This window comes from Hypomesus nipponensis, chromosome 21 (assembly GCF_054491055.1).
Source record: "Hypomesus nipponensis isolate SF chromosome 21, ASM5449105v1, whole genome shotgun sequence".
NCBI lineage: Eukaryota > Metazoa > Chordata > Actinopteri > Osmeriformes > Osmeridae > Hypomesus > Hypomesus nipponensis.
In genome coordinates, this window is record NC_140381.1 from 13167382 (window position 1) to 13191883 (window position 24502).

The 24502-nt window shown below is 43.0% G+C and overlaps 1 protein-coding gene across 1 annotated transcript in view; it reads left to right on the forward strand.

Annotated features, from left to right (window-relative positions):
* Nucleotides 1-24502, forward strand: part of col9a1a (collagen, type IX, alpha 1a) — a 30734-nt gene that overhangs the window by 3638 nt on the left and 2594 nt on the right. The window contains exons 10-29 of the mRNA XM_084686027.1: nt 1534-1566; nt 1800-1856; nt 2290-2343; nt 2433-2486; nt 2654-2707; nt 2948-3001; nt 3107-3160; nt 3296-3349; nt 6604-6657; nt 6739-6792; nt 6886-6930; nt 7029-7082; nt 7213-7266; nt 13625-13678; nt 19704-19775; nt 19980-20015; nt 20201-20245; nt 20494-20526; nt 20713-20859; nt 21065-21119. Of these exons, the coding sequence (XP_084542153.1) occupies nt 1534-1566; nt 1800-1856; nt 2290-2343; nt 2433-2486; nt 2654-2707; nt 2948-3001; nt 3107-3160; nt 3296-3349; nt 6604-6657; nt 6739-6792; nt 6886-6930; nt 7029-7082; nt 7213-7266; nt 13625-13678; nt 19704-19775; nt 19980-20015; nt 20201-20245; nt 20494-20526; nt 20713-20859; nt 21065-21119 (1117 nt within the window). The remainder of the gene's footprint in view (nt 1-1533; nt 1567-1799; nt 1857-2289; nt 2344-2432; nt 2487-2653; nt 2708-2947; nt 3002-3106; nt 3161-3295; nt 3350-6603; nt 6658-6738; nt 6793-6885; nt 6931-7028; nt 7083-7212; nt 7267-13624; nt 13679-19703; nt 19776-19979; nt 20016-20200; nt 20246-20493; nt 20527-20712; nt 20860-21064; nt 21120-24502) is intronic.

Sequence of the window (24502 nt, forward strand, 5' to 3'; positions counted from 1 at the left end):
ATAAAAAAAATCAGTCATTGGTGGAATAACCCTGACCAATCACAGCTTCCAGTCTCACATTGCTGTGAGGGGGCTGAACGCCACTCCTGGTGGGAAAATTCAAGTAGCTCGGCTTTGTTTGATTGCTTGTGACCATCCATCTTCCTTTTGATCACAGTTCAGAGGTTTCTATGGGGTTCAGGTCTGAAGATTAGACTGGTCATGAAAGGGTCTTGATCTTGGGGTCCTCTTTCCACACCGTGATCACCTAATTGTGTGGCATGGAGCATTGTCCTGCAGGACAAACCAGTCATCAGATGTTGGGGAACATTGTTTTGCTAAGAAATTCATTACATCACTTTTATTTGGATTTTGGGAGAAATGTTAGTAGTTATAGAATAAAACAAATGTGTTTATTATACTCAATCACATACATATAAGTATAATAAGTAAAACCAAAGAAATTGACAATTTTGCAGTGGCCTTATTTATATGTTGCATCCCTCGTTCACGCTTTCGTTGGATTTTGTAACAACCTATACAGCTAAAATATAATACAGTGTACACTGGATTTCCTATGTTACTACAGCATTTTTAGGTGAACAGAGATGGTTTAGTACTTTAGCATAACAAAGTAAAATGGGTAAAACTCCCTCCTCATATGCCACCTGTTTTAATACCTGTCAGATGCACTGTTTTTTGGTGATAGTGGCGTGCTTTATTACTTAAGTACTTGAAGTGCAATCTGCTCTCTCGCAGGGTTCTCCAATTCCGGTCCTCGAGGGCCGCTGTACTGCATGTTTTAGATGTTTCCCTGCTCCAGCACACCTGATTCAAATGAATGGTCATTACCAGGCTTCCACAGAGCTTGATAACAACCCATTCATTTGAAACAGGTGTGCTAGAGCAGGGAAACATACAGGACAGTGGCCCTCGAGGACCGGAGTTGGAGAACCCTGGAAGGTAATCCTTAAGAAAAAAAACACATTGACCTAGATACGTAGGTATTGGTTATTACAGTTAATTGTATAACTATTTTTGCTATTTGCTTAGCTTGTTTGAATTGGATTTCAAGATAAGTAAAATCTAAAAGAATGTATCTGGACAACTTTTTGAAGTGTTTTTGTTTCGCCCATGTCGTATTTACTTCCCAAAACTTCCTCCTACACACCTCAGCGACCCCAGCTTGTGGAGCTGAGCCAAACTGTGTGTTCGGATTCACAGGCACCATTTTCATAGGTGTTATCATGTCACTTGTCAGTATCCTTTCCTTCCTCACTTGCCCACGCTGGTATTAAGATAGCTGCCCACCGACTATCTTTCATAAACACTGCCTTGCTAGGCCACCAAAATGTTTAAAACATTTATGGAGTGAGTTAAACCAATTCAGCTCTGTTACACTTTGTATTATTTCTTTATCTTGTGGTGTAGTTGCCTTTTATTTCACATTTGTCTAATTGTTGCTTTGTAAATTCAAAAAGTGTTATATAGAATCAGACACAGGTTTTCAAAAGCTATTTATAATAATACATTAACAAAATCTCTTTAATTTAGGGTCTTCCTGGTGTATATGATGGGGAGGACCTGGTAAGTTTTGTTCAAAAGTGAGACAACATAACAGACATAACAATACTAAATGACTGACGTTTACAATACATATTATGGCAATAAAGATAAAATAATATATGTAATATATGTATGCGCAATACTGGTGTCAATGCCTCCTAAAGTACTTTATTATACTATATGTTCATTACTGTAAATACAATTTTTTTTATGTTTGATTGATTGCATTGCCCCGAGCTTAATGTGTTTCACAGTGTCCCAATGCCTGCCCCAGTGGTCTGAATGGATATACTGGCCACCCAGGCATGAAAGTGAGCAAATGCTGTATTTACTCATATGTTTGGATATTGTATTTTGACAATAAAACGGTCATATTTGTAGTTTCAACATTCTACATTCTTACAAGACTGCGGCTTGTAATCGAAAGGCTTGAGCAACATATGTTCTGGACTGCTCTGCAAAAGGCCTGAGATTGTGTGTTTTGGATTTGAATTAGTTACATTATATCTTGACATTTTTATTTATATATCGGAAAAACACAAAGACTGTGGCTCGAGATACCGCAAACATTGGGGCTTGTGTGTTCTGGATTACCGCAAAGGCTGCGGCCTGTTTTCAGATGGGTTTTATTACTTTTATTACTTATAATATTGTTTTTATAGATTTTTGTGTAAGCACTTTGAGCTGCAATTCTTGTATGAAATGTGCTATATGAATAAAGTATTATTATTATTACATCCTAAGGGCCACAAAGGGGTTAAAGGTGAATCTGGTGAGCCTGGAAAGCAAGGACATAAGGTGATTTATTTTGTCTAGGAAAGGTCGTTAAAGTTGTTGAATTATTGAATTACTTTATATGGAGAGTTACATTTTGTATTTTCTTCCAGGGAGAGGAGGGTGACCAAGGAGCACCAGGAGAAGTTGGAGCTCAAGGGCTACCAGTAAATTATTTCAATTTACAAATATAACAAATACAAATATATTTTTGTAGAATATGCAGTATTATGTTTTAGCTTCTATTTTTAAACTTTTCCTATTCCCTTTCTTATACCGTTTCCATTTCTATCACCTTCATCTCTTTTTTCTCCTCTGTCTCTACTGATTTTAGGGCCCAGGTGGACCAAGGGGGATCACAGGAATAGTAGGCTCTAAAGGTGATAGGGTAAGGATTAAAAGGTTAACACACAAAGGTTGTACAAAGCATTGCATCACAGGGTTAGTAGGCACATTTACTACTTCTGTATAAGTAGGATTGGATAGAATAGGACTTACATGTAGGATTGTTACGATATCCTAATCTACTGTTTTTAAGGTAAAAAACTATGAAATTCATAATTCCATAAATGAGCTTGCAGGGTTGTTATATTAAAATATTGCTTTAATTGGTCATTAATTGGTCAAGGGTCCACGCGGAAAGCCAGGTGAACTGGGTCCTCAGGGAATCCAGGGTGGCGTAGTAAGCAACTTTTTAATAATTGCTTCGAACTCATTATGGTCTTCACATTTTAGAGTGACTACCCTCTCAGTTTTGTGGATTTAATTGTGGTTATCCTTGTCATAGGGCGATGTGGGCCAGAGAGGAGTAGTGGGTGAGACTGGCCCAAAGGGAACCCAAGTAAGCACAAAATTTACTTATCATTTTTCTCAATTTCTTAACTCAATCTGTAAGGAGTACTGTAGTCAGAGCTAGATAAAGGATGTGTTTAAGGTTCTTCTGATGTAGTTTACTGTTTGTTTTATTGTTTTGTAGGGGGCCCAAGGACCTGCAGGGATTAGGGGCATCCCAGGCCCTAAAGGAGAACCTGTGAGTACTGTATACCTCTCTTTCTTCATATAGACCAATTATTTGTTTGTAAATATTTGGGATGCGCGCGCAATGTGGCTGCAGAAAACCGGGAAAGGATAGCATTTTAAATGGCAAAAGGACCACACGGATAATACAAATAGTTAGATTTATAAAGACCAAAAGGGTCAAGGAGGACAGCCTTTAAGAGAGAAATCGATTACCCATGGATCTTGATGAAGAAAGTGTTTTGTCCGTCTCTTCATAAACGGAGTGATTAAGTTCAGTTGAGTTCTGGATTTTAATAAGTATTTATCAATCTGCAGATTGGGAGAGAAAACCAGACCTCTGACAATAAATGACAACACAACACCAGGCTTAGGTCTCAATCAAGTATCTCTCCGCTCTGAAGGACAGAGGACCATCTTTTATAGGGCACAAGAATGTAAACATAGATAGTGACAGTGCGCTGACTTAGACGGGGACGTCCTGGATCGGTGGAAGGAATACTTTGAAGACCTCCTTAATTCCACCAACACGCTTTCCGACGTGGAGGCAGAGTCTGGGGACATCGGGGGGGGCCAAGGTTGCCGAGGTGGTTGAAAAGCTCCGCGGTGGCAGGGCCCCTGGGGTGGACGAGGTCCGCCCGGAGTTCCTTAAGGCTCTGGATGTTGTAGGGCTGTCTTGGTTGACACGACTCTGCAACATCGCGTGGACATCGGGTGGTTCCCCTCTTTAAAAAGGGGGACCGGAGGGTGTGCTCCAACTTTAGGGGGATCACACTCCTCAGCCTCCCTGGGAAAGTCTATTCAGGGGTCCTGGAGAGGAGGGTCCGCCGGATTGTCGAACCTCGGATTCAGGAGGAGCAATGTGGTTTTTGTCCTGGCCGTGGAACAGTGGACCAGCTCTATACCCTCCGCGGAGTCCTGGAGGGTACATGGGAGTTCGCCCAACCAGTCTACACATGTTTTGTGGATTTGGAAAAGGCGTTCGACCGTGTCCCTCGGGGGCTCATGTGGGGGGTGCTCCGAGAGTACGGGGTACCGGATTCCCTGATCGGGGCTGTCCGGTCCCTGTACGACCGGTGCCAGAGTTTGGTCTGCATTGCCGGTAGTAAGTCGAACTTGTTTCCGGTGAGGGTTGGACTCCGCCAGGGCTGCCCTATGTCACCGATTCTGTTCATTACCTATATGGACAGGATTTCTAGGCGCAGCCAGGGTGTTGAGGGGGTCCGGTTTGGTGACCTCAGGATCGGGTCGCTGCTTTTTGCAGATGATGTGGTCCTGTTGGCTTCATCGGGCCGTGACCTTCAGCTCTCACTGGAGCGGTTCGCAACCGAATGTGAAGCGGCTGGGATGCGAATCAGCACCTCCAAATCTGAGGCCATGGTTATCGACCGGAAAAGGGTGGAGTGCCATCTCCGGGTCGGGGAGGAGATCCTGAACCAAGTGGAGGAGTTCAAGTATCTCGGGGTCTTGTTCACAAGTGAGGGAAGAATGGAGCGCGAGGTCGACAGGCGGATCGGTGCGGCGTCCGCAGTGATGCGGGCTCTGCATCGGTCCGTCGTGGTGAAGAAGGAGCTGAGTCGAAAGGCGAAGCTCTCTATTTACCAGTCGATCTACGTTCCTACCCTCACCTATGGTCACGAACTATGGGTAGTGACCGAAAGAACGAGATCGTGAATACAAGCGGCCGAAATGAGCTTTCTCCGCAGGGTGTCCGGGCTCTCCCTTAGAGATAGGGTGAGAAGCTCGGTCATCCGGGAGAGGCTCAGAGTAGAACCGCTGCTCCTCCGCGTCGAGAGGAGCCAGCTGAGGTGGCTCGGGCATCTGATTAGGATACCTCCTGGACGCCTCCCTGGTGAGGTGTTCCGGGCACGTCCCACTGGGAAGAGGCCCCAGGGAAGACCCAGGACACGCTGGAGGGACTATGTCACTCGGCTGGCCTGGGAACGCCTCGGGGTCCCCCAAGAAGAGGTGGTGGAAGTGGCCGGGGAGAGGGAAGCCTGGGCCTCCCTGCTTAGGTCGTTGCCCCTGCGACCCGATCCCCGGACAAGCGGCAGATGACGACGACGACGACGAAGAATGTAAACATAGATAGTGACAGTCAGGCAGTAATGACGTTACAACAGTCTCAGAGAAAGAGATTAACAGCTCCCACACATGACCACTCAAACTACAAAGTTCATAGTTGGAGCTCTCCTTGTAGTCATGACAAGGACCATTTAGCCAGTACTTTCTCCTGATCTCAAACATCTATTAACCCTGACACATAGACACAATCTACTCTTATTAATAGCAAGCTTACATGAGAACATACTAACTAGTATCCAATGACTAGTTCTCTTGATTAGTGAATAATGTAAGCACACAGGAAATCTAAATTTCTTCCACAATCTGTCGCATCAGAATTTTGATTCGGGTCACGAAAGTCTTGAAATTTGAGTGAGAATGTCGCCAGGTAAAGACTGCATAGTCGAGCGGCAACCATGTATTCACGTTATGTCACAAAGTTCATAATTTTACAGTTTTACAGTCAATTCTACATCTAAAAAGTCGAGCAGGGCAGCTTTCAAGAGATATGGGAATTCTGGGAATTCCCATAATGGGAATTTGTTTAAACTGGCAATCTTGAGACTGTATCCCCGTTACACTGTTTTGACGTTAGCCTCAGTCAGACTGGCTCACTGCCAGTGTGCACAATGTTGTATTTCACTCCATACTACACCAGAAACGTCAGGGAGGACTGCCTAATGTAGATACGAGCCTGATGAAGATAGCCAGCATCTCAGATTTATTTAACCAAGCCTGTTTTATTCGTCATTTGCCTGAGAAAGCGACCTCCGTTAGCCAGGTTTTGCCCAATCACTTGGTCAGGCTATTTAAGGGTATCAGGGTCAAGTGACTTTTGTGCAGAGACAAGTGAAACGTAAATGTATTTGTCCAAAGGCCAAGAGCCTCAAAAAGTTTATCAAGCCCTGCAATCCAGTGGCCAGAGATATATGATGACCTGATCGACACTCCAAGTGTAATAGACCGGGGAGAAGTTTGTCTTTTGCAACCGACATGCGCAGTTGAGCCTCCTTGACAGTTGGGACGTAGGGTAATAATTGGTCTATATGACTGCTGATAATACAAAAACTAAAAGATTTGCTGAAATACATCATCTTGAATTTGCATCAATCAAGCAACCAATGATCGATCATCACTGCCATCGCATTATGAACTTTGATATTTCCTATTAATCCAAATGTTTTTTCTTCTTCTATTCGACAGGGCCTTGTAGGTCCAGATGGACGTGAGGGCATCCCTGGATTGCCAGGATCTAAGGTTCAAGTTATAATCAAAGGAAATGTGTCTGTCCCTTCATATGCAAGCAATAACTCTGATGGTTATGTGTATCGCTTTCAGGGTATCCCTGGGAAAAATGGAGCCCCAGGTGATGCTGGCCTTCAAGGACTTCCTGTATGTAGGATATATAATCCCTTGCATCACAGAATTTTCTAAATAATTCTAGATCCGGTTGTTTATGGTTTAAATGTAATTGTATTCATTCAGGGATTACCAGGTGCTTATGGACCTAAAGGAGTCAGTGGGGAGAAGGTATAGCCATATTTCAGTATTTTATTTAAAAAAAAAAAATCTGTGGATCTGTTTAAATCTGTGATCATTGTAATGAGATTATTTTCTTTCATTTTCAGGGAAACTCTGGTGACCCAGGTGTTGTCGGACTAATGGGTTCTCCAGGGAAATCAGTAAGTCAATGCAAAGTACAAAGCACTGGCAACACCACAATCATTTATACATTCTAATCAGTAGAAAAAAAATACAAAACTGTAGTAACATACTCTCTTAGAATTATTGAATAGTGTCTTTTGTCCACAGGGAGAACGTGGTGAGCAGGGAGAAGTAGGACCTGTTGGACCAAGAGGTGGGCCAGTGAGTATGTTTATTTCGTTGACTATGAATAATCTATTTTAGGATTGGGATTCTGAGTGGGCAAAGCACAATTACATTTATCATCATTAGTCAATTTATCATTAGAGTTGTGTGCACAAAAACACTTAAACAGCCAGTCTAAGGGATGTTTAAAGAATGACAAGGTAAAATACAAAAGAATGTATGACAAAATATTTCATTTTAAAGACTGATGTACTGATAGACCGCAGATAAGAGTGTGGTTTGTCTGGGTTGTTATATGTGTGGAAACTGCAAGTGTCAGCTCGGATCTAAGACGGATTTGAGAGATCACAGATATAGTGCGGCTTGTCTGGGTTGTTATGTGTGGAAACTGTAAGTGCAGCTCGGATCTAAGACGTCAGTACAATGCACAGCCCAAATTCAGAGTTTATCACCTGCTTATCAGATATTTGAACATGACAAACTTTGGCAATTTATCTTTTGTATTGACCAATCAAACTCAGAATTGGGACAATGATTTTATTGGAAGTGCATTATATATTTATGCTTCTTTGTTACTTAACTAGTGCACAGTGCCGTGATGCAGTCTGTGATTAAGATGCCGTGAAACACACAAATACAGATTACTTGAACTATAGATAGTGCACAGTACCCGTGATAAAATTGATAGCACACACACATTCCTGTAATTATAAATAGGGCACCATGCCCATGATGATGTCGGTGACACACATATTTTTGAAATTATTGGGGATGAGTATTGATCAGATTTGAACAATTTCGATTCCTTATAAATTCTTGCTTATCAATTCGATTCCTTATCAATTCTTATTGAGCAAGGAAGGGAAAAAGAGCACAAACTGGTTTATTTACATTTATTTTCTTTTATATAATTTTCTATAATGCTGCACACCATATACAGTATGTAGGCTATACATTTTTCCGTTGCTCTTCTTCTACACTTCTATTAGCTATGCTAGCTTAGCTATAGAATCTTCCATTTTCAGCCAAGGTCCAATCATATAATATGACAGTGTCAAACATCGGCCATTCTGTTAAACAATTAAAATGTTAAGTTTAATAATGGATTAAAAATCGTTATACCATGGTCTGGGTGAATACTCAATTATGATTGGCTGCAGGGGTGTTGGACGATGCTGAGGCGTGAACCGCGGAGTCCATTATCATCTGATATTGGACATCTCGAAGGGCATTATCCCTCTTATAACATGGTCACATGCCAACGATTTTTTTTTTACAAACATTAATTTATGTTTTCAGGCGTTTTGCAAAAGAAATGTAACGTTTTTTAACGTTAGCCAACTCTGATATTTTATAGTCGGCTGAGATATTAGCTGGCTGAGAGTTGGTTAACGTTAAAAAACGTTACATTTATTTTGCAAAACGCATGAAAACATAAATTTATGTTTGTAAAAACAAAATCGTTGGCAAGTGACTATGGAAGCAAATCGTGACCAAAATTCAAATGAAAATGCATTTCCAGAAATGCTTTTTCATTTTAAGAACGTGGCTGCATTATTTGACTCATAAATAAAATTAGTAATAAATCTTCCTATTTGCATTTTAATTTTCTTCTTTAAGACTGCTCATTCTTTTACTTAATTAAAATGAAAACGAAAAAGACATTTGAAATTTAATTTTCAAAGTATGCCCCAGCAAATAGATACCGAAATTCTATTTGAAATGTAAAGTTCGAAAATGAAAATGCATTTGCAGAAATGCATTTTCATTTTCAAGAACATGGCTGCAAAATCGTAGCCTGGTCCTAACTAGACCCTCGTACATTACATTTGTACAGAGGGTCTGGGATTTCTCCATTGACAAACGTTAACTTCCTAGAAGGCGGGTCCTGTGTTGAAGTTTAAAACTATTGGATCCGCCCAGAGCCACTCTGATTTGCCATAACCAATCGCAAGCGTTCGCCTTAGCCAACTCCTTCACCACTACTGTAACGGAGCTAGCTGCCGTAGCTGGAAAATCAAACTTTTCCCGAACCCCGTGGGGAGGAGGGCCACAACATCATGGCCACCAACAAAACTCAGCAAGGAATGTTCTTGCTCCGGCTTTAACCTATGGATATTCGGCAGCGTTGCTGCCACAACCGCAGAATAGTTTCGCTCGCATCTTTCTCCGCTGCCATTATTGAACTACTCAAACTAGTGCAAGACATTACCGTCATCGTTCTCAGCCACTCCCTCTGTTCGCTGATTGGACCTACAAAAAATGTGTTTTTAGAAACCGACTTCAGAGCCTAGCTCCCAGACCTACTACTGAAGCGGAATCCAAATTGAGCAGAAGTACGTAGGAGGGCAGAGCCAGGCTAGCAAAATCGTGACCACAATTAAAATTCATTTCCATAAATGCATTTTTTTTTTCGTGTTCTGCCCGCAAAGAACTGCTCATAATTCGAAAACGAAAATGCATTCTGAGCGGCGCAGCAGAGTGACGTCAGTAGCCTCTCTTCTTCAGCTCCCTCCTGACCGAGCTACCCATTTTGTTCGGTAGGGGGCAGTGTGCACATACGCATTGCATTACATGACAAAATTTGCCGGGAAATTGACTGAATTGCCGGGTCTTTAGAGGACATATCACAGATTATGGCGCTCCCTCAAATTGTGCAGATACTTGTAAGGTATTTTCTTGTGGGCTTTTATTGTGACAGGGGTGTGTGGTTCTGACGTTGGAAGAAAGTGTATGGAGTGAAATGCTATGTGTGGGGGAGATACAGTAAAGATGTACAAAGTGTGCCCAAAGACCGTGTCCGTCTCTAATGATTAATGCAACATAAACGAACCCAAACAGTCGGCTACATACTGATAGAATTAGCTGAGCTGGTAGAAACTAATAATATATCTGAGTCTGATGCCCATGACCGAGTAGATCAAGTCACAGAGAGCTTGGCTGCATACTCTGCCGTCACAGACATAGACATATGTCTATGGTCACAGACCTACACATTAATGAGGTTGCCATAGTAAACCTCTCTTCAGTCCTGGAACGGCTGGATGCTGTGGAGCCTCGAATGGGACGGGGACGACCAACCATCCAGATCCCGTTCGAGTCCATCGAAAACTATTTATTAAATGGTTTAAAAATAAAGGACGGAGCTGTTCGGCATAGGCCACCAGACCATCCGTCGAAGGATGCAAAGCAACGGATTTATGGAGCTAGAAAGCTGACCAAAATATCTGAATTTGAATATGAAAGATCTGAAATATTTGTGTGTCGAATTTCATAAAACTGAAATATTTTGCTGTTTAATATATTATATCTGAATTATTTGTATGCCGAATTTAATTAAACGGAATTATTTTGATCCAAAAATACACATTTCAAAAATTCAGATTGCAGGAATTCAGATTCTTGAAATTCAGATTGCAGGAATTCTGATTCTTGAAATTCAGATTGCTGAAATTCTGATTCAGATTGCGGAAATTCAGATTTTGTCTGAAATAGGCCAAAGGTGAAAGAGCTTGCTTTCACAGGGAAAAGTTGACGATTTCAGAAAGACCGAACTTTACCTCAGAACAAAAGCTCAGTTGCTCGTTGGAGGAACAGTATGGAGCAAGTGCTTATGAAACTTGTGTCTTCTCCTTTGCGCGATATCTGTCTCCACATTGAAATGCCTGAGTGTGCACCTCCGCAAACCAGGGTGATCAGATGAGAATGGCTAAATTTGAGGCATCTTACAGCAACAGGGGCTACGAGCCATTGCGATACATCCGTTGTAAACATTAGCGCATGTTGCCGCCCCTCTCCTGCTCATTAGCATTTAAAGCTACGGACACAGAAACAGCGCGTTCTGAGGAAAGCTGATTGTGGGACTACTTGTAGTGGCTATAATTCTGCACCATGGCTGAATTTCGGGAAAGAGACTTCAGATACAGTATTAGGGGACCATTAAGGTCTATATAAAAGCATCCAAAAACAGCATGTCATGTCACCTTTAAAATGAAAACCATTTCTGGAAATGCATTTTCATTTTCGAATTTTACATTTCAAATTGAATTTTGGTATCTATTTGCTGGGGCATATTTTGAAAATTAAATTTCAAATGTCTTTTTCGTTTTCATTTTAATGAAGTGAAAGAATGAGCAGTCTTAAAGAAGAAAACTGAAATGCAAATAGGATGATTGATTAGGCCTACTAATTTTATTTATGAGTCAAATAATGCAGCCACATTCTTAAAATGAAAAAGCATTTCTGGAAATGCATTTTCATTTGAATTTTGGTCACGATTTGCTTCCATAAGTGACCATGGTATAAGCGGGATAATGCCCTTCGAGGTGTCCAATATCAGCTGATAATGGACTCCGCGGTTCACGCCTCAGCATAGTCCATTATCAGCTGATATTGGACACCTCGCCGGGCATTATCCCGCTTACATATGCTCAGTTTAGTAATGGGTTAACATGACGTTGCGAACATTTGCTGATAACACACGCCCTCCGATCATTAACGTGAAGTGATCAATAATGGGAGACGAATGCCAGAGCCAAAATTTATGCTAACTTGAACAGAAGATAACTTGATCGACTATACACAATAAAGGCAAATTGCTGCACACAGTGGCAAGTGGTTATGATCACTTTTGAGGAGTTTAACTCTACCTTGGATAGTTAGCGTTAGAGATGAAGCGCGAACGTTAGCTGCGCTGCTGCATGCATCGAACACATGACATTCCAGTAATTTCATTCCATGCTGTGTGTTCAAATGCTTCTTCATATTTGTTGTATTTCCTCCCTTCAACGAAATATACTTTTAACACGCGTTACAAGTGGCGTTGTTGTTATTTAGTCGTGTGAAATACAACCAAATTTTAGATCACTTCTGCCTAGTTGCCATGTTTGCTACAGTCTGAATACGTTAGTGCATGCGCAACGGCACAAAGAACCGTTAGCAGAATCATTAAAGAATTTGGCTGACGATTACAAGGAATAGGTTCACTCGATACCCATCCTTAGAAATTATAGACAGATCACAATGGAAATTCTGTCATCTCTAAAGTACTTTGTTCAATCTCCACATCATCTATTCTAGTCACTTATGCACATCATAAATTTGTCTCTTTTGCCTGATTGTCGTTGAGAAATCTCCAATTTGATTGTAGTTTTTGCATGTTCAACATGGATTATAGATCGAAAGTTGAATGAACGAGTACTTATGTCCTTTTGATTTCTTACAGGGTGAGTCGTTGTTGCCTATAACACGCTAGCATTCTGCTAATGAATGCTGATTGGTTAGTGAAGGACTGATACGACCAGAGCTCTTGCTTGATGGCATCCGAAGCGGAATCAGAATGTCAGAGCATTAGCAACATTAGCAACAACATTAGCAAGCCAAAACCCTTTCTAGCATGTGTATTGACAGGAAAAGCCTAACCTGTCAGCTGTGTTGTCGATGCCCTGAGAGAAAAAAGTAAGTGACCAGAGCTTGCCGTAAAGCAGTAGCTCTGGTCGTACGATGTGTATGACGTCAATTACATTTTCAAAAGCTTTTTAGAACAGAAAGGCGACTTAAAAAAAATCTAACAGCCGCAGTGTGTATTTTTTTTGCCTCCTCTTTCGAATTCAGAATTCAAATTACTAGACAAAAAATGATATCCTGAGAAAAGTGGATTTTGAGGGGTATAGCTCCATAGACCTCCATTCATTCTGCACTCACTCGTTAGCGCCCTCACATGGAACTTCAACCAGTTCAGAACCCGGAAGTTTCCCGAGAGTGGCAGTTCTCTCTATATTAGACATTCTCTGCTATATGTGTGATTGACAGGAACAGAATGTGAGGCTGATCAGACAGTCAAAACAAATGTGTGTGCGCCTTAGGCCTATATAATTATTTTGTTGTTGTTCTTTGAACCAGTCAATTATTTTAAATACAATAAAAATCATTCATTATTTCATTAGTACATAATCATGTATTTTCTATAGGCTATATTAGTATACTATACTTATATAAAATAGAGTCGGCTTTTCATATATGCAAGCCAGCTCTCAACTCTTAGGGCCAGCTCATTCGCAAACGACCCATCACTACTAGCTTAGTGCAACTCAGTCAATTCAACTTGGCCAAGAGTTGACAGCCGAGTGAGTAAAACTGGCAGCGTATTGCGTATTTCTTTTTGGAAATGTCGAAATGCTGATCCAAACAACACTGCACTCTGTTGGATTATAAAACGGACAACTGCAAAATATGAACTTTGCAGAGTGCCCGGTTCTCGAGATAAACATCATCAACTTGCTGCCCTAAAATCTCATTCAAAATACAGACACACAGACCGACAAACAGACATAGATTCCTTTGATTATTAGAGAGATGTGAACGTATTCTATATCCTCCTTTTTGTGTCTTTCAGGGTGAGAGAGGAGAAAGGGGCCATGATGGACCTACTGGAACTCCAGGACCCAGGGTGAGTAATGCAATTTTCCCTGGGTAGAACTACTTTCGAGGCTGCTGTCTGTGTTGTAGTGGTAGTCTTTACTATGTCAAGTTAAATTCACATGTTTAGCAAAAGGATGTAATTTGTACGTATAAATACATAAAAATTGTTATCTGCAAAATAATATAATGAGAGCAATTCATATTATTTTATGATTTCACAATAAATTAAGTTGATAGGGAACTCTGGTTCTTGAATACATTAAATGTTGCTTTACTCTCTAAGGAAGTTAGTTAATTATATGGCAAGAGTGGCTTTCTGTGTATGTAGCCGGTGTGAACTGGTGAAACTCACTCATCAGGTATGTAATGGGCCACCTGCGTCGACTAATAGCTAGCTTTTCTTTGGCATAGCTGGTAGTGGTTGCGCTTGGCATGTTAGAGGTGGTGAATTCAACTCCTGGTCGGTGCGGCCAGATACCTCTGACGGAGTGTGCTGGCAAGACCACGTCCGTTGCATACCCGTTACATGTACACTCTCACAAAAAGATTAGGCATTTGGAATGCAAGTTTCAAACTAAGTGTCAAACCTATGCTTACAATAATTTGTATTGAGATAGTCTTTTTTTGCTCAGTTCATGGTCTGAATCAGAACTAGGGTTGCAAAGGGGCGGAAAGTTTCCGGTAAAGTTTCCACGGGAATTTTGAAGAAAAAAAAGGGCCAAAGTTTTTTTGGCAAAAGCATATACAGGGAACTTAAATGTAGTCGAGAATGCTTAGCTAAGCTGGATCCTGAATGCAGCTGGTTGGGAACATCGTCTGCCAGAAACATCAAACATTGTGTTGTTTTTGAATGTCTTTGTCATCAGTGTTGCGTCTGAACGTTTCAGCCTTATGCCTGGCAAGTGTGAGATCGCCGAATTACGTAGAGGCCAAGAGCGGTATTGCAAACAGAGATTTCAATTATAGCTCGCAACATATCCAAAGAAATGTTTGGAGCTGTAAACTTAGTTAAACATTTTGAATTATGAACTATGAACTGAACTAGTTCATTTTAAAATGTGTAAACTATGAACTGAACTAGTTCATGTAGAAAGTGAACTTTCCCAACACAGTTTGTCATTACCATATTGATTACTTGGTAAACAGAAGCTATGTTCATTTTAATACCAAGTTTATTTGTATACAGTAGACTTAATTTTTTACAGCAGTGAGAGTAGGAAGTCTGTATGTCCACACAAAAGTACACCATCACCTCGATTATTTGCGGCTTTCGGGGTCCATCAACAAGCGCGAGTTGAATTATGAATCAGAATCAGAATCAGAAGGCATTTTATTTGCCATGAGTGTTTGCACAAACAAGGAATTTACTTTGGCAGGGAGGTGCATACATTAAACATATAGGAATATTGAAACTTAAATATGTGGACTAACTATACAAAAGGAGCAAAGTCTAGCTAAATACTAAGGGGGGCTTAGCTAATACTAAGTGGAATAAAAAATAAAAATATAAGTAGCCATCATTTACAATTTAACCTAAAACTACTAAAAAATACAGATAGTGCAAACGATACAATAGTGCAAATTGCAATGTGCAGGTTGTCATTGTGCAGCTTGTGATTTAAAGTCAGTGTGAGTCCTTGGCCTTATTAAAGTGGCCAACAGCGGATGGGAAGAAACTGTTCTTGTGGCGTGAGGTTTTGGTCTTGATGGACTGCAGCCTTCTGCAGGAGGGGAGTAGCTGGAACAGGGAGTGTCCAGGGTGGGAGGGGTCGGCCACAATCTTCCTCGCTCGCCTTAGGGACCTTGATGTGTGCAGATCCTCGAGGGAAGGCAGATTGCGTCCGATCACCTTCTCAGCAGTGCGGATGATACGGTGCAATCTGCTCTTGTCCTTGGCAGTGGCAGCAGCGTACCAGATGGTGATAGAAGAAGTGAGGATGAACTCAATGATGGCTGTGTATAAGTGCGCCATCATTGTCTTTGGCAGGTTGAATTTTTTCCGCTGCCATAGGAAGTACATCCTCTGTTGTGCTTTTTTGGTGAGGGAGCTGATGTTCAGTTCCCACTTGATGTCCTGGGAGAGGATGGTGCCCAGGAAGCGGAAGGACTCCACAGTGCTGACTGGGGAGTCACTCAGGGTGATGGGGGTGAGTGGGGCTGTGTTTTTCCTGAAGTCCACAACCATCTCCACTGTCTTAAGAGCATTGAGCTCTAAGTTGTTCTGGCTGCACCAGGTCACCAGCTTCCCACCTTTAGTCAGACTCGTACCCATCAGAGATAAGCCCAATGAGGGTGGTGTCATCCGCAAACTTCAAGAGTTTGACAGACGGATGTCTCGAGGTGCAGCTGTTGGTGTACAGGGAGAAGAGCAGAGGAGAAAGGACGCATCCCTGATGGACCGGGTTTCCTGTCAGACAGGAAGTCTGTGATCCACCTGCAGGTGGAGTCAGGCACGTTCAGCTGGGAGAGCTTGTCCTGGAGCAGGGCGGGGATGATGGTGTTGAAGGCAGAGCTGAAGTCCACAAACAGGATCCTGGCATAGGATGCTGGGGAGTCCAGATGCTGTAGGGTGAAGTGGAGGGCCATGTGAACGGCATCATCCACCGACCTGTTGGCTCTGTAGGCAAACTGCAGTGGGTACAGGAAGGGGTCTGTGATGGATTTGAGGTGTGCCAGCACAAGGCGCTCAAAAGACTTCATTACCACAGAGGTCAGGGCGACGGGTCTGTAGTCATTAAGTCCTGTTGGTCTTGGCTTTTTGGGCACAGGGATGATGGTGGAGGACTTGAGACAGGCTGGCACATGGCATGTCTCCAGGGAGGTGTTAAAGATGTTTGTAAACACAGGAGACAGCTGGTCAGCGCACTGCTTGAGGGTGGCAGGAGAGACAGAGTCCGGCCCAGCTGCTTTGCGGGGGTTCTGCCTCTTGAAAGGTCTATTAACTTCACCCTCCTGAATGGAGAGAGTCGTCACTGTAGAGGGGGGGAGGCCTCATGGATGGGGAAGGGGTAGTTCAGGACTGTCCAATTGTCTTTCAAATCTGCAGTAGAACTTGTTCAGGTCATTGGCCAGGCGGGAGTCGTTAGTGGAGTGGGGGGCTCTGGGCTTGTAGTTGGTGATCTGCCTTAAGGCCGTTATATGCTACTCCGTACTATACGATCACGGACACATGGGAAGGGCCTGCGCATAGTTGGAACACCCTGAAACGCCCTCTCCGTCGTCTGCGGGGCCGACGGAGACCTTTCCCGTGCACCGTTTAAATTCCTGTCGATCCGTCGTGCCGTGCTGTACGCGACGGATACCTTTTGGCCGTGATTGGTCCGCTACGACATCATTTCCAAACGACATCATTTCCGACTTCGAAAGAAAGGCGTTTTCTCTAAGGTCGTCTTTTTGAAAGACGTCTGTGATGAGAACTTCTTGGAGATACATTTTATTGTGAGCTAGTTTATGCTCCACTCTAGCGAATTCAGAAACGTGAGTTTGTTGTCTGTGCACTGACTGCCACAGTTTAGTGACCTAGAGTAGTACATTGTAGTTTTGACTGTAGCCTACATACAGTTTGTATGGATCTTTTTGTTTCCAATTATATCACTGTTTTGGTTTATCATTTTTCACATTGGATTATACACTTGGTGGAGAAATGAATTCACAAAACCAGAGCCTTGTCTATATCGCAGGGGTGTCAAACCCATTTTCACCGAGGGCCACATCAGCATGGTTGCCGTCAAAGGGCCAGTTGTAACTACGATGTAACGTCAGTAACTATGTAAAAACATGGTGTTTTTGTTGTAGCTTTTGTGAACATAGGGCATATTATGCTGCAATTTAAGTCCGCCTTTTAATTCTTGGAGAATCTGCTGTTTTTCTTGGAGGATAGATTTGCTAATTTTTCTCAGTGTTTAATGACAAAATGCAAGCGCGCATAGCGCAAGAGCAAAACTTGTTTTGCCCTTCATCTGAACGCAGAATAGCTTTTTGAGCTTTATGTAAAATAAACATTTCCGTTTTCCAATAGCCTAGGTAAAACCTTGTGTAATGAAGGTGATGTCTTCATCATTGCTAGCTCCAAATTGTCGATAAGGGAAGCAGAAACATGCTAGCTTGGCTGAGTACTCTAACCAAGTTCGAGAGCGATACCAACTTGGGTTGAATGCCCGAGGACCTTGGCTGAAAATGCACATGGGGTACGTTCGCAGAACCGGCTGCATTGGAGTGCTGTCATTCAAACCATGCTCGCCTTCACCCAGTTAAACTTTTCGTTTAACACTGATGTGCATACACTGCTTTCTAGAGGCGGGATGTCGTCACTTTGCCGTAACACAATTGAAATGCATGGTGAGAGATGTCGTTTATGGTCAATGCACGCTGTAAAGCAGCGTAGACTTATTTCAATAGCCCATTAATCTTCCGCGGGCCACATAAAATGACGCGGCGGGCCTTGAGTTTGTCTTTAATATAATATTATGTGACTGCACCTGCTGCACTCATCGTCTGACTAGTGACAGCTGGTAAGAGTGTCACACGTGTGACGAGAGGTGGGAGATAAACAACGACGATTTCTAACTTACAAAGACGCAACAAAGCAACGTGTTTTCGACAAAAAACCGCTTCTCCACCTACTGTTCTGGCGGTGAATTGTTTTCAGCACCCCCAGCCTTCGGAGAACCATAAAGGCAACAGAAATGCTAATTAATCCGTCCTATCCGGCGGCCCGCCCATCCGTAACGGAGTCGGAGTACCATACTGGCACCTTTAGCCCTCTCCAGACAGAAGCAGAGTTGTTAGCAGAGAATTGACGCTTCAGCCTCTCTGAGTACAGTCGTTCAGCCACTCTCACCGCCTTGCTAAACCTGTTCTTCGACTCCTTGAATCTGTCTCAATCCCCACTCCTAAAAGCTTTCTCCTTGTTTGACCTCAACCTTCTCAGCTCTGCTGAGAACCAGGGCTTGTTGTTGTTGAAGCTCACCCTGGTGCGTGTTGGTATACAGCAGTCCTCACAGAAGCTAAGGTATGATGTCACAGCCTCAGTGAGTTCATCCAGGCTGTTGGTAGCAGACGTGAATGTTTGCATGCATGTCTGCTTATGACAAGGTACATACAGTTAAATTACCCCAACATTTCCAGTTAATTCCCGTTAATTCCCGTTTATTCCTGTATATTCCCGTTAATTCCCGTGGAAAGTTTCCAACTTTGAATATTCCTGGAATTTTGCAACCCTAATCAGAACCATGACACAGGTCTGATTAGAGAATTAAACTGAAGACTATTTACACTTACATTCAAGACATTGCTAAATGTATTTATGTATAACAGAAATCATCATTCGTCATTTGAAATCATCAATCATTTGTAACATCAGGTCTGAATCCTGTTTACTTTTATTTTTGTTTAGAGGGCCTGTCTTTACACATTAACTTCCATCTTTATGTAGACAGTGGTGTTATTTTTACATATCCATTTTCTAAATTAAGAGTGTAAAAAACTCACTGCTGCTTTGTGTTGCTGTAAACACCACTGCAAAACTAAATTTTTCACAACAGGAGGGATTCCTATAAAAAAATACTTATTCTATAATAAAATAACCTTCCTGGTTAAAGCAAGAGGAAAAAGCCATACCTGTGAACAAACCATTAATAGTACAGTCAAAATAAGTTATTAGAAATAGTCAGTCTGTGCCCACTCACAGTAACTTAAGCTATAGGTACTTTCAATGGCAAATCTTTAAAAGCTTTAGATTCTAATCCAACATGAATCGCCTCTTGTTTTACTAGTCCATGGACCCAGGGGCATAGATTCGTTAAGAAGGGATTCAAGGCAGGAAAGGGGCTGAATAAAACTGAAAGAACCCTCTGTTTCCCAGGAATGTCTTAAACCGGCTAGCCCAGAGTATTCCATAATCAGTATTCACACATCTATGAACATCTGAGTGCATTTTTTTATGTATATTTTTTTCTTCCAGTAAATGTGGTCAGCTAAAATTGGGGGAATACCCCCCACTCAGTTTTACTCACATAATCTAGTTTGTTAAAGTGTGTATGTTTGTGTCACAGGGAAGTAAAGGGGATCTCGGTCTTCCTGGACTTCCAGGCCAAGCTGGATTGCCAGGACAAAAGGGAGACAGGGTAAGAAAGATACAACCATAGAAAATGTATTTGAATAATGTAGTATGTGGTATTTCATGATCTAAATCTGATTAAGAGGCTCTTTTGACAGATATACTTGATGTCACAGCATTTGTGATGCATCTATTACAATGTGTTTGAGTTGCATGTATCTGGGTGCAAAGCCTTGCTTTAAAGATTGAAAGAATACTTTATTTTATCCAGGGGGCAGTTGGTCTTGATGGTGCTAAAGGAGAACAAGTAAGCTACCCTTATAACATCCAGCATTGGCCAGATAATACATTATCCTAGTTTACTGTGATAGCCGCACAATAATCATGAACATATTAAATGATATGACTTATATGGGATGTTACACCTGTATAGCTTACTATTTCTGATATGTGTACGTTATTTTGTAAAACAGTTCTTTCTCTCTTGTCAAGGGAGCACCTGGTAATGAGGGTACATCTGGGGACAGAGGAGACTTGGTAAGTGGCCACCATACAAATTCAAAGAAACAATAAAACAGTACAGAAATAGTGAATTTTCTTTTGTCCTGGGTGATAATAGTGACAAATTATCTAAGCTACTGACACACCATAAATGATTAATGTGGAATAACATTGAATAACAGGTCAAGTCCTGTTTAAAAGCACATTTTGTAAAAATGAAAATGCTCACTTTGGTGAGTTTTTTGTGGGTGAACGACTGAAGACCTTAACCCATTCTTTGATAGGGTGATGAAGGAGAGCCAGGAGAGAAAGGATCGGTAAAGTTCAGCCAATTTCTTTACTCATGTGTTTATAACACATCTGTATGCATGTAAAGCCTCCCAAACATAAAACACATGTTTGTAAAGTTGACTGCATCTTCATGATAATCTCTAATCTCTTATTTTTTAATCTTTTTTATAAAAGCCTTTCTGGCATTGCCTCACATTATTGTTTTTTTGCAGACAGGCCCACCAGGAGAGACAGGGAACAAAGGACCAGAGGGTGGCCGGGGCCAGCAGGGGGCAGGGGGCAAGTCAGGTCAGCCTGGACCACGTGGTATGCAGGGAGACAGGGGGACTCCAGGGATGCCAGGCAGGCAGGGGCCAGCGGTAAGTAGTTTCTTATAACCTAAGTAGTTATGGGCTAGCATCTGTATATAGAGCCGGTAGTTTCCCTGAGCCACAGAAGTGAACCTTTCTAAAATTTTAAATATTTCTATGAATAAATGTGGATACACATTTTGCCATGACACTGCAATCACATATCCTTATTTTGCTTTCATTTAAGTAATATCTAACCACCACTTTGTTACAGGGTAAAGCACCAAGGGATACACACATCAGACAAGTCTGCATGAGAGTCATGCAAGGTAAATTTGCATCCTTACTATAAACTAGTTACATTTCATGTTATGCTCATAAATGAATGTTAAGCCATTTGTCAGATATAATTCACACATCTTAGGGCCCTCGATACTAGGGATGAGTATTGATCAGATTTGAACAATTCTGATTCCTTATCAATTCCTGCTTATCAATTAGATTCCTTATCAATTCTTATTGGGCAAGGTGGAAATTAAAAGCACAAACAGGTTTATTTACATTTATTTTCTTTAATATAATTTTCTACAATGCTGCACACCATATTTACATTTACATGTATTCATTTAGCAGACGTTTTTATCCAAAGCGACTTCCAAGAGAGAGCTCTACAAAAGAGCATAGGTCACTGATCATAACAACGAGATAGTCCCAAACATTGCAAGTAGCCAAAACATGAAGCATACATTGTGAAAGATCTAAACACGTGCCAAAAGGGAAGACCCATAAGAGCATGCAGTTATACAAGTTACAAATTAAAACAACATGAACCACAAAAGTGCAGGACTGTACCTGTAGAAGAACAATCAACAGTAAAATATTTCACAGCGAGTACAAGACTTAACTTATCTAACCTGTTATATCTAACCTAAAAGAGCAACGAGTCACTCAATAAGAGTCATTGTGATCCTGGAGGAAACTAACTAACAAGTCCAGCCAAGCATTCAGCCAAGCATTCTTAAGTGCCGTTGTACTCCCAGAACAAGTGCGTCTTGAGCCTTTTCTTGAAGGTGGGGAGACAGTCAGTGTCCCTAATGGAGGTGGGGAGCTGGTTCCACCATTGGGGGGCCAGGCAGGAGAAGAGCTTGTGTTGGGACCGGGTAGTCTTGAGCGGTGGGACCACCAGGCGGTTGTCTGAAGAAGACCGTAGGTGACGGGTGGGGGTGTAAGGTTGCAGGAGAGACTTGATGTAGACGGGTGCAGTCCCGTTCACTGCTCGGAAGGTCAGTACCAGGGTCTTGAATCTGATACGGGCGTTGATGGGTAGCCAGTGGAGAGAGATGAGGAGCGGGGTAACATGGGAGCGTCTGGGTAGATTGTAGACCAGGCGGGCCGCTGCGTTCTGAATCCACTGAAGAGGGCGGGTTGCACATGCTGGGAGACCAGCGAGCAGCGAGTTGCAGTAGACCAACTTGGAGAGGACCAGTGCTTGGACTAGCAGCTGGGTGGAGTGCTCAGACAGGTATATCCTGATCTTCCAGATGTTGTAGAGGGTAAATCTACGAGACTGGGAGACTGTGGCGATGTGGGCCATGAGGGAGAGCTCGTCATCCATGGTAACCCCAAGGTTCCTGGCAGAGGATGAGGGGGTCACCGTCGCAGATCCCAGGGTGATTGACAGATTGTGGGAGATGGAGGGTTTAGCCGGGATGATGAGAAGTTCTGTTTTGGCGAGGTTCAGCTGGAGGTGGTGCTCGGTCATCCAGGCGGAGATGTCTGCGAGGCAGGCTTCAATCCTAGCTAAGATCCCCGGATCGGTCGGGGGGAACGACAGGTACGGCTGGGTGTCGTCGGCGTAGCAGTGGTAGGAGAAGCCATGGGAGGTGATGATTGGTCCAAGTGAGGTGGTGTACAGAGAGAAGAGGAGGGGTCCAAGGACGGAGCCCTGTGGGACACCAGTGGAGAGCTGGTGAGGGTCTGACAGTTTGCCTCCCCAAGAGACCTGGTAGGATCTTCCCGAGAGGTAGGATGAGATCCACTGGAGTGCAGTGCCAGTGATGCCCATCTCAGAAAGTCTGTAGAGCAGGATCTGGTGGTTAACCGTGTCAAACGCTGCAGAAAGGTCCAGCAGAATGATGACGGATGACCTCGAAGCCGCTCTGGCTGACTGGAGGGCAGTGGTGACTGAAAGGAGGGAAGTCTCTGTGGAGTGGCCTGTCTTGAAGCCCGATTGGTTGGGGTCAAGCAGGTTGTTCTGAGAGAGAAAGTTAGACAGTTGGTTAGATGCAGCATGTTCAATTGTTTTAGAAAAGAAGGGTAGCAGTGATACCGGTCTGTAGTTCTGGAGGACGGCAGGGTTAAGGGAGGGTTTTTTGAGTAGAGGGGTAACTCTGGCCTGTTTGAAGGCAGAGGGGAAGGTGCCAGAGGTAAGAGAGGAGTTTAGGACATGGAGCAGAAAAGTTATGATAGAGGGGGAGATGGTTTGAAAGAGAGGGGAGGGGACAGGATCAAGGGGGCAAGAAGTGGGGCGATGAGAGAGAATGAGGTCAGAGAGCTCTGACTTGGACAGGGGAGAGAAAGAGTTTAGACATTTAGTTGGGTCAGTCATGAAAGGTGAGGGGGTAGGAAAGGTGGGATTAGGGAACCGACTGCTAATGTCGGAGACTTTTTCTTCAAAGAAGGAGGAGAAGTCGTCTGCTGTCAGGGTGGAGGGGGGGGGGGGGTGGGGGAGGTGGGTTAAAAAAGGGTGGAGAAGGTAGAGAAAAGTTTGTGGGGGTTTGAATTAGAGTTAATTTTGTTAAGAAAGTAGAGGGTTTTAGCACGAGTTATGTGAGAAGAGAAGGATTTAAGGAGGGAGTGATACTTATCAAGGTCCAGACCCTCTTTGGACTTGCGCCATCTCCTCTCAGCTGCTCGAAGGGTGGACCGCTCTTCACGAATAACATCCGTGAGCCACGGGCAGGAGGGGGAAGATCGTGCAGGCCTGGTTGACAGGGGACAGAGAGAGTCAAGTGATGCAGTTAACGTGGTTAACAGGGTGTCGGTGGCAGTGTTAGTGGGGTGGGACGAGAACTCGTCAATGGGAGGGAGGGAGGATGTTACAACAGAGGAGATCTGGGAGGCGGATAGGGAGCAGAGGTTGCGCCGTAAAGTTACGAGGGGAGGGGAGGTAGGAGGGGTTGGAGGGAGAGAGACAGAGAATTGATAAAGAAGTGATCAGAAATGTGCAGTGGGGTTACAGATGTTAAGTCAGTGATACAGTTACGTGTCAGGATGAGGTCTAGCTGTTTGCCTGCCTTGTGTGTCGCCGGAGTTGCAGTGTTCTCTGGGCGGATCCACGTCTCTGTCAGCGCAAGGGCATGAAGAGAAGCATGGGATGCAAACGCCGGGATGAAGTCTGCCTTGTCACAGCAGACTGGCAGTTCCAGAGCCCTAAAGAAAGAGAGAGGGCAGGTGGAGAAGATCTGGATAGGTAGTGAAGGTTAGAAGTTGACCGTATATACTTTGTGACATATCTACGTCTACGGGTAGTGTAATGAACAGGAATGCTAAAGAAACACATGCTAGCTATGAATAAGTTCTAGGTAGAATATAATCTAATTATGAAAATAAATAGGTTGATACTTATCAGAAGAGGTGATCCGGCCCCGTAGGTTGTCCTCGGTGGACTCCCGCAGGTAGACTCCCTGACAAAAAGTCTTTGTGCACCGAG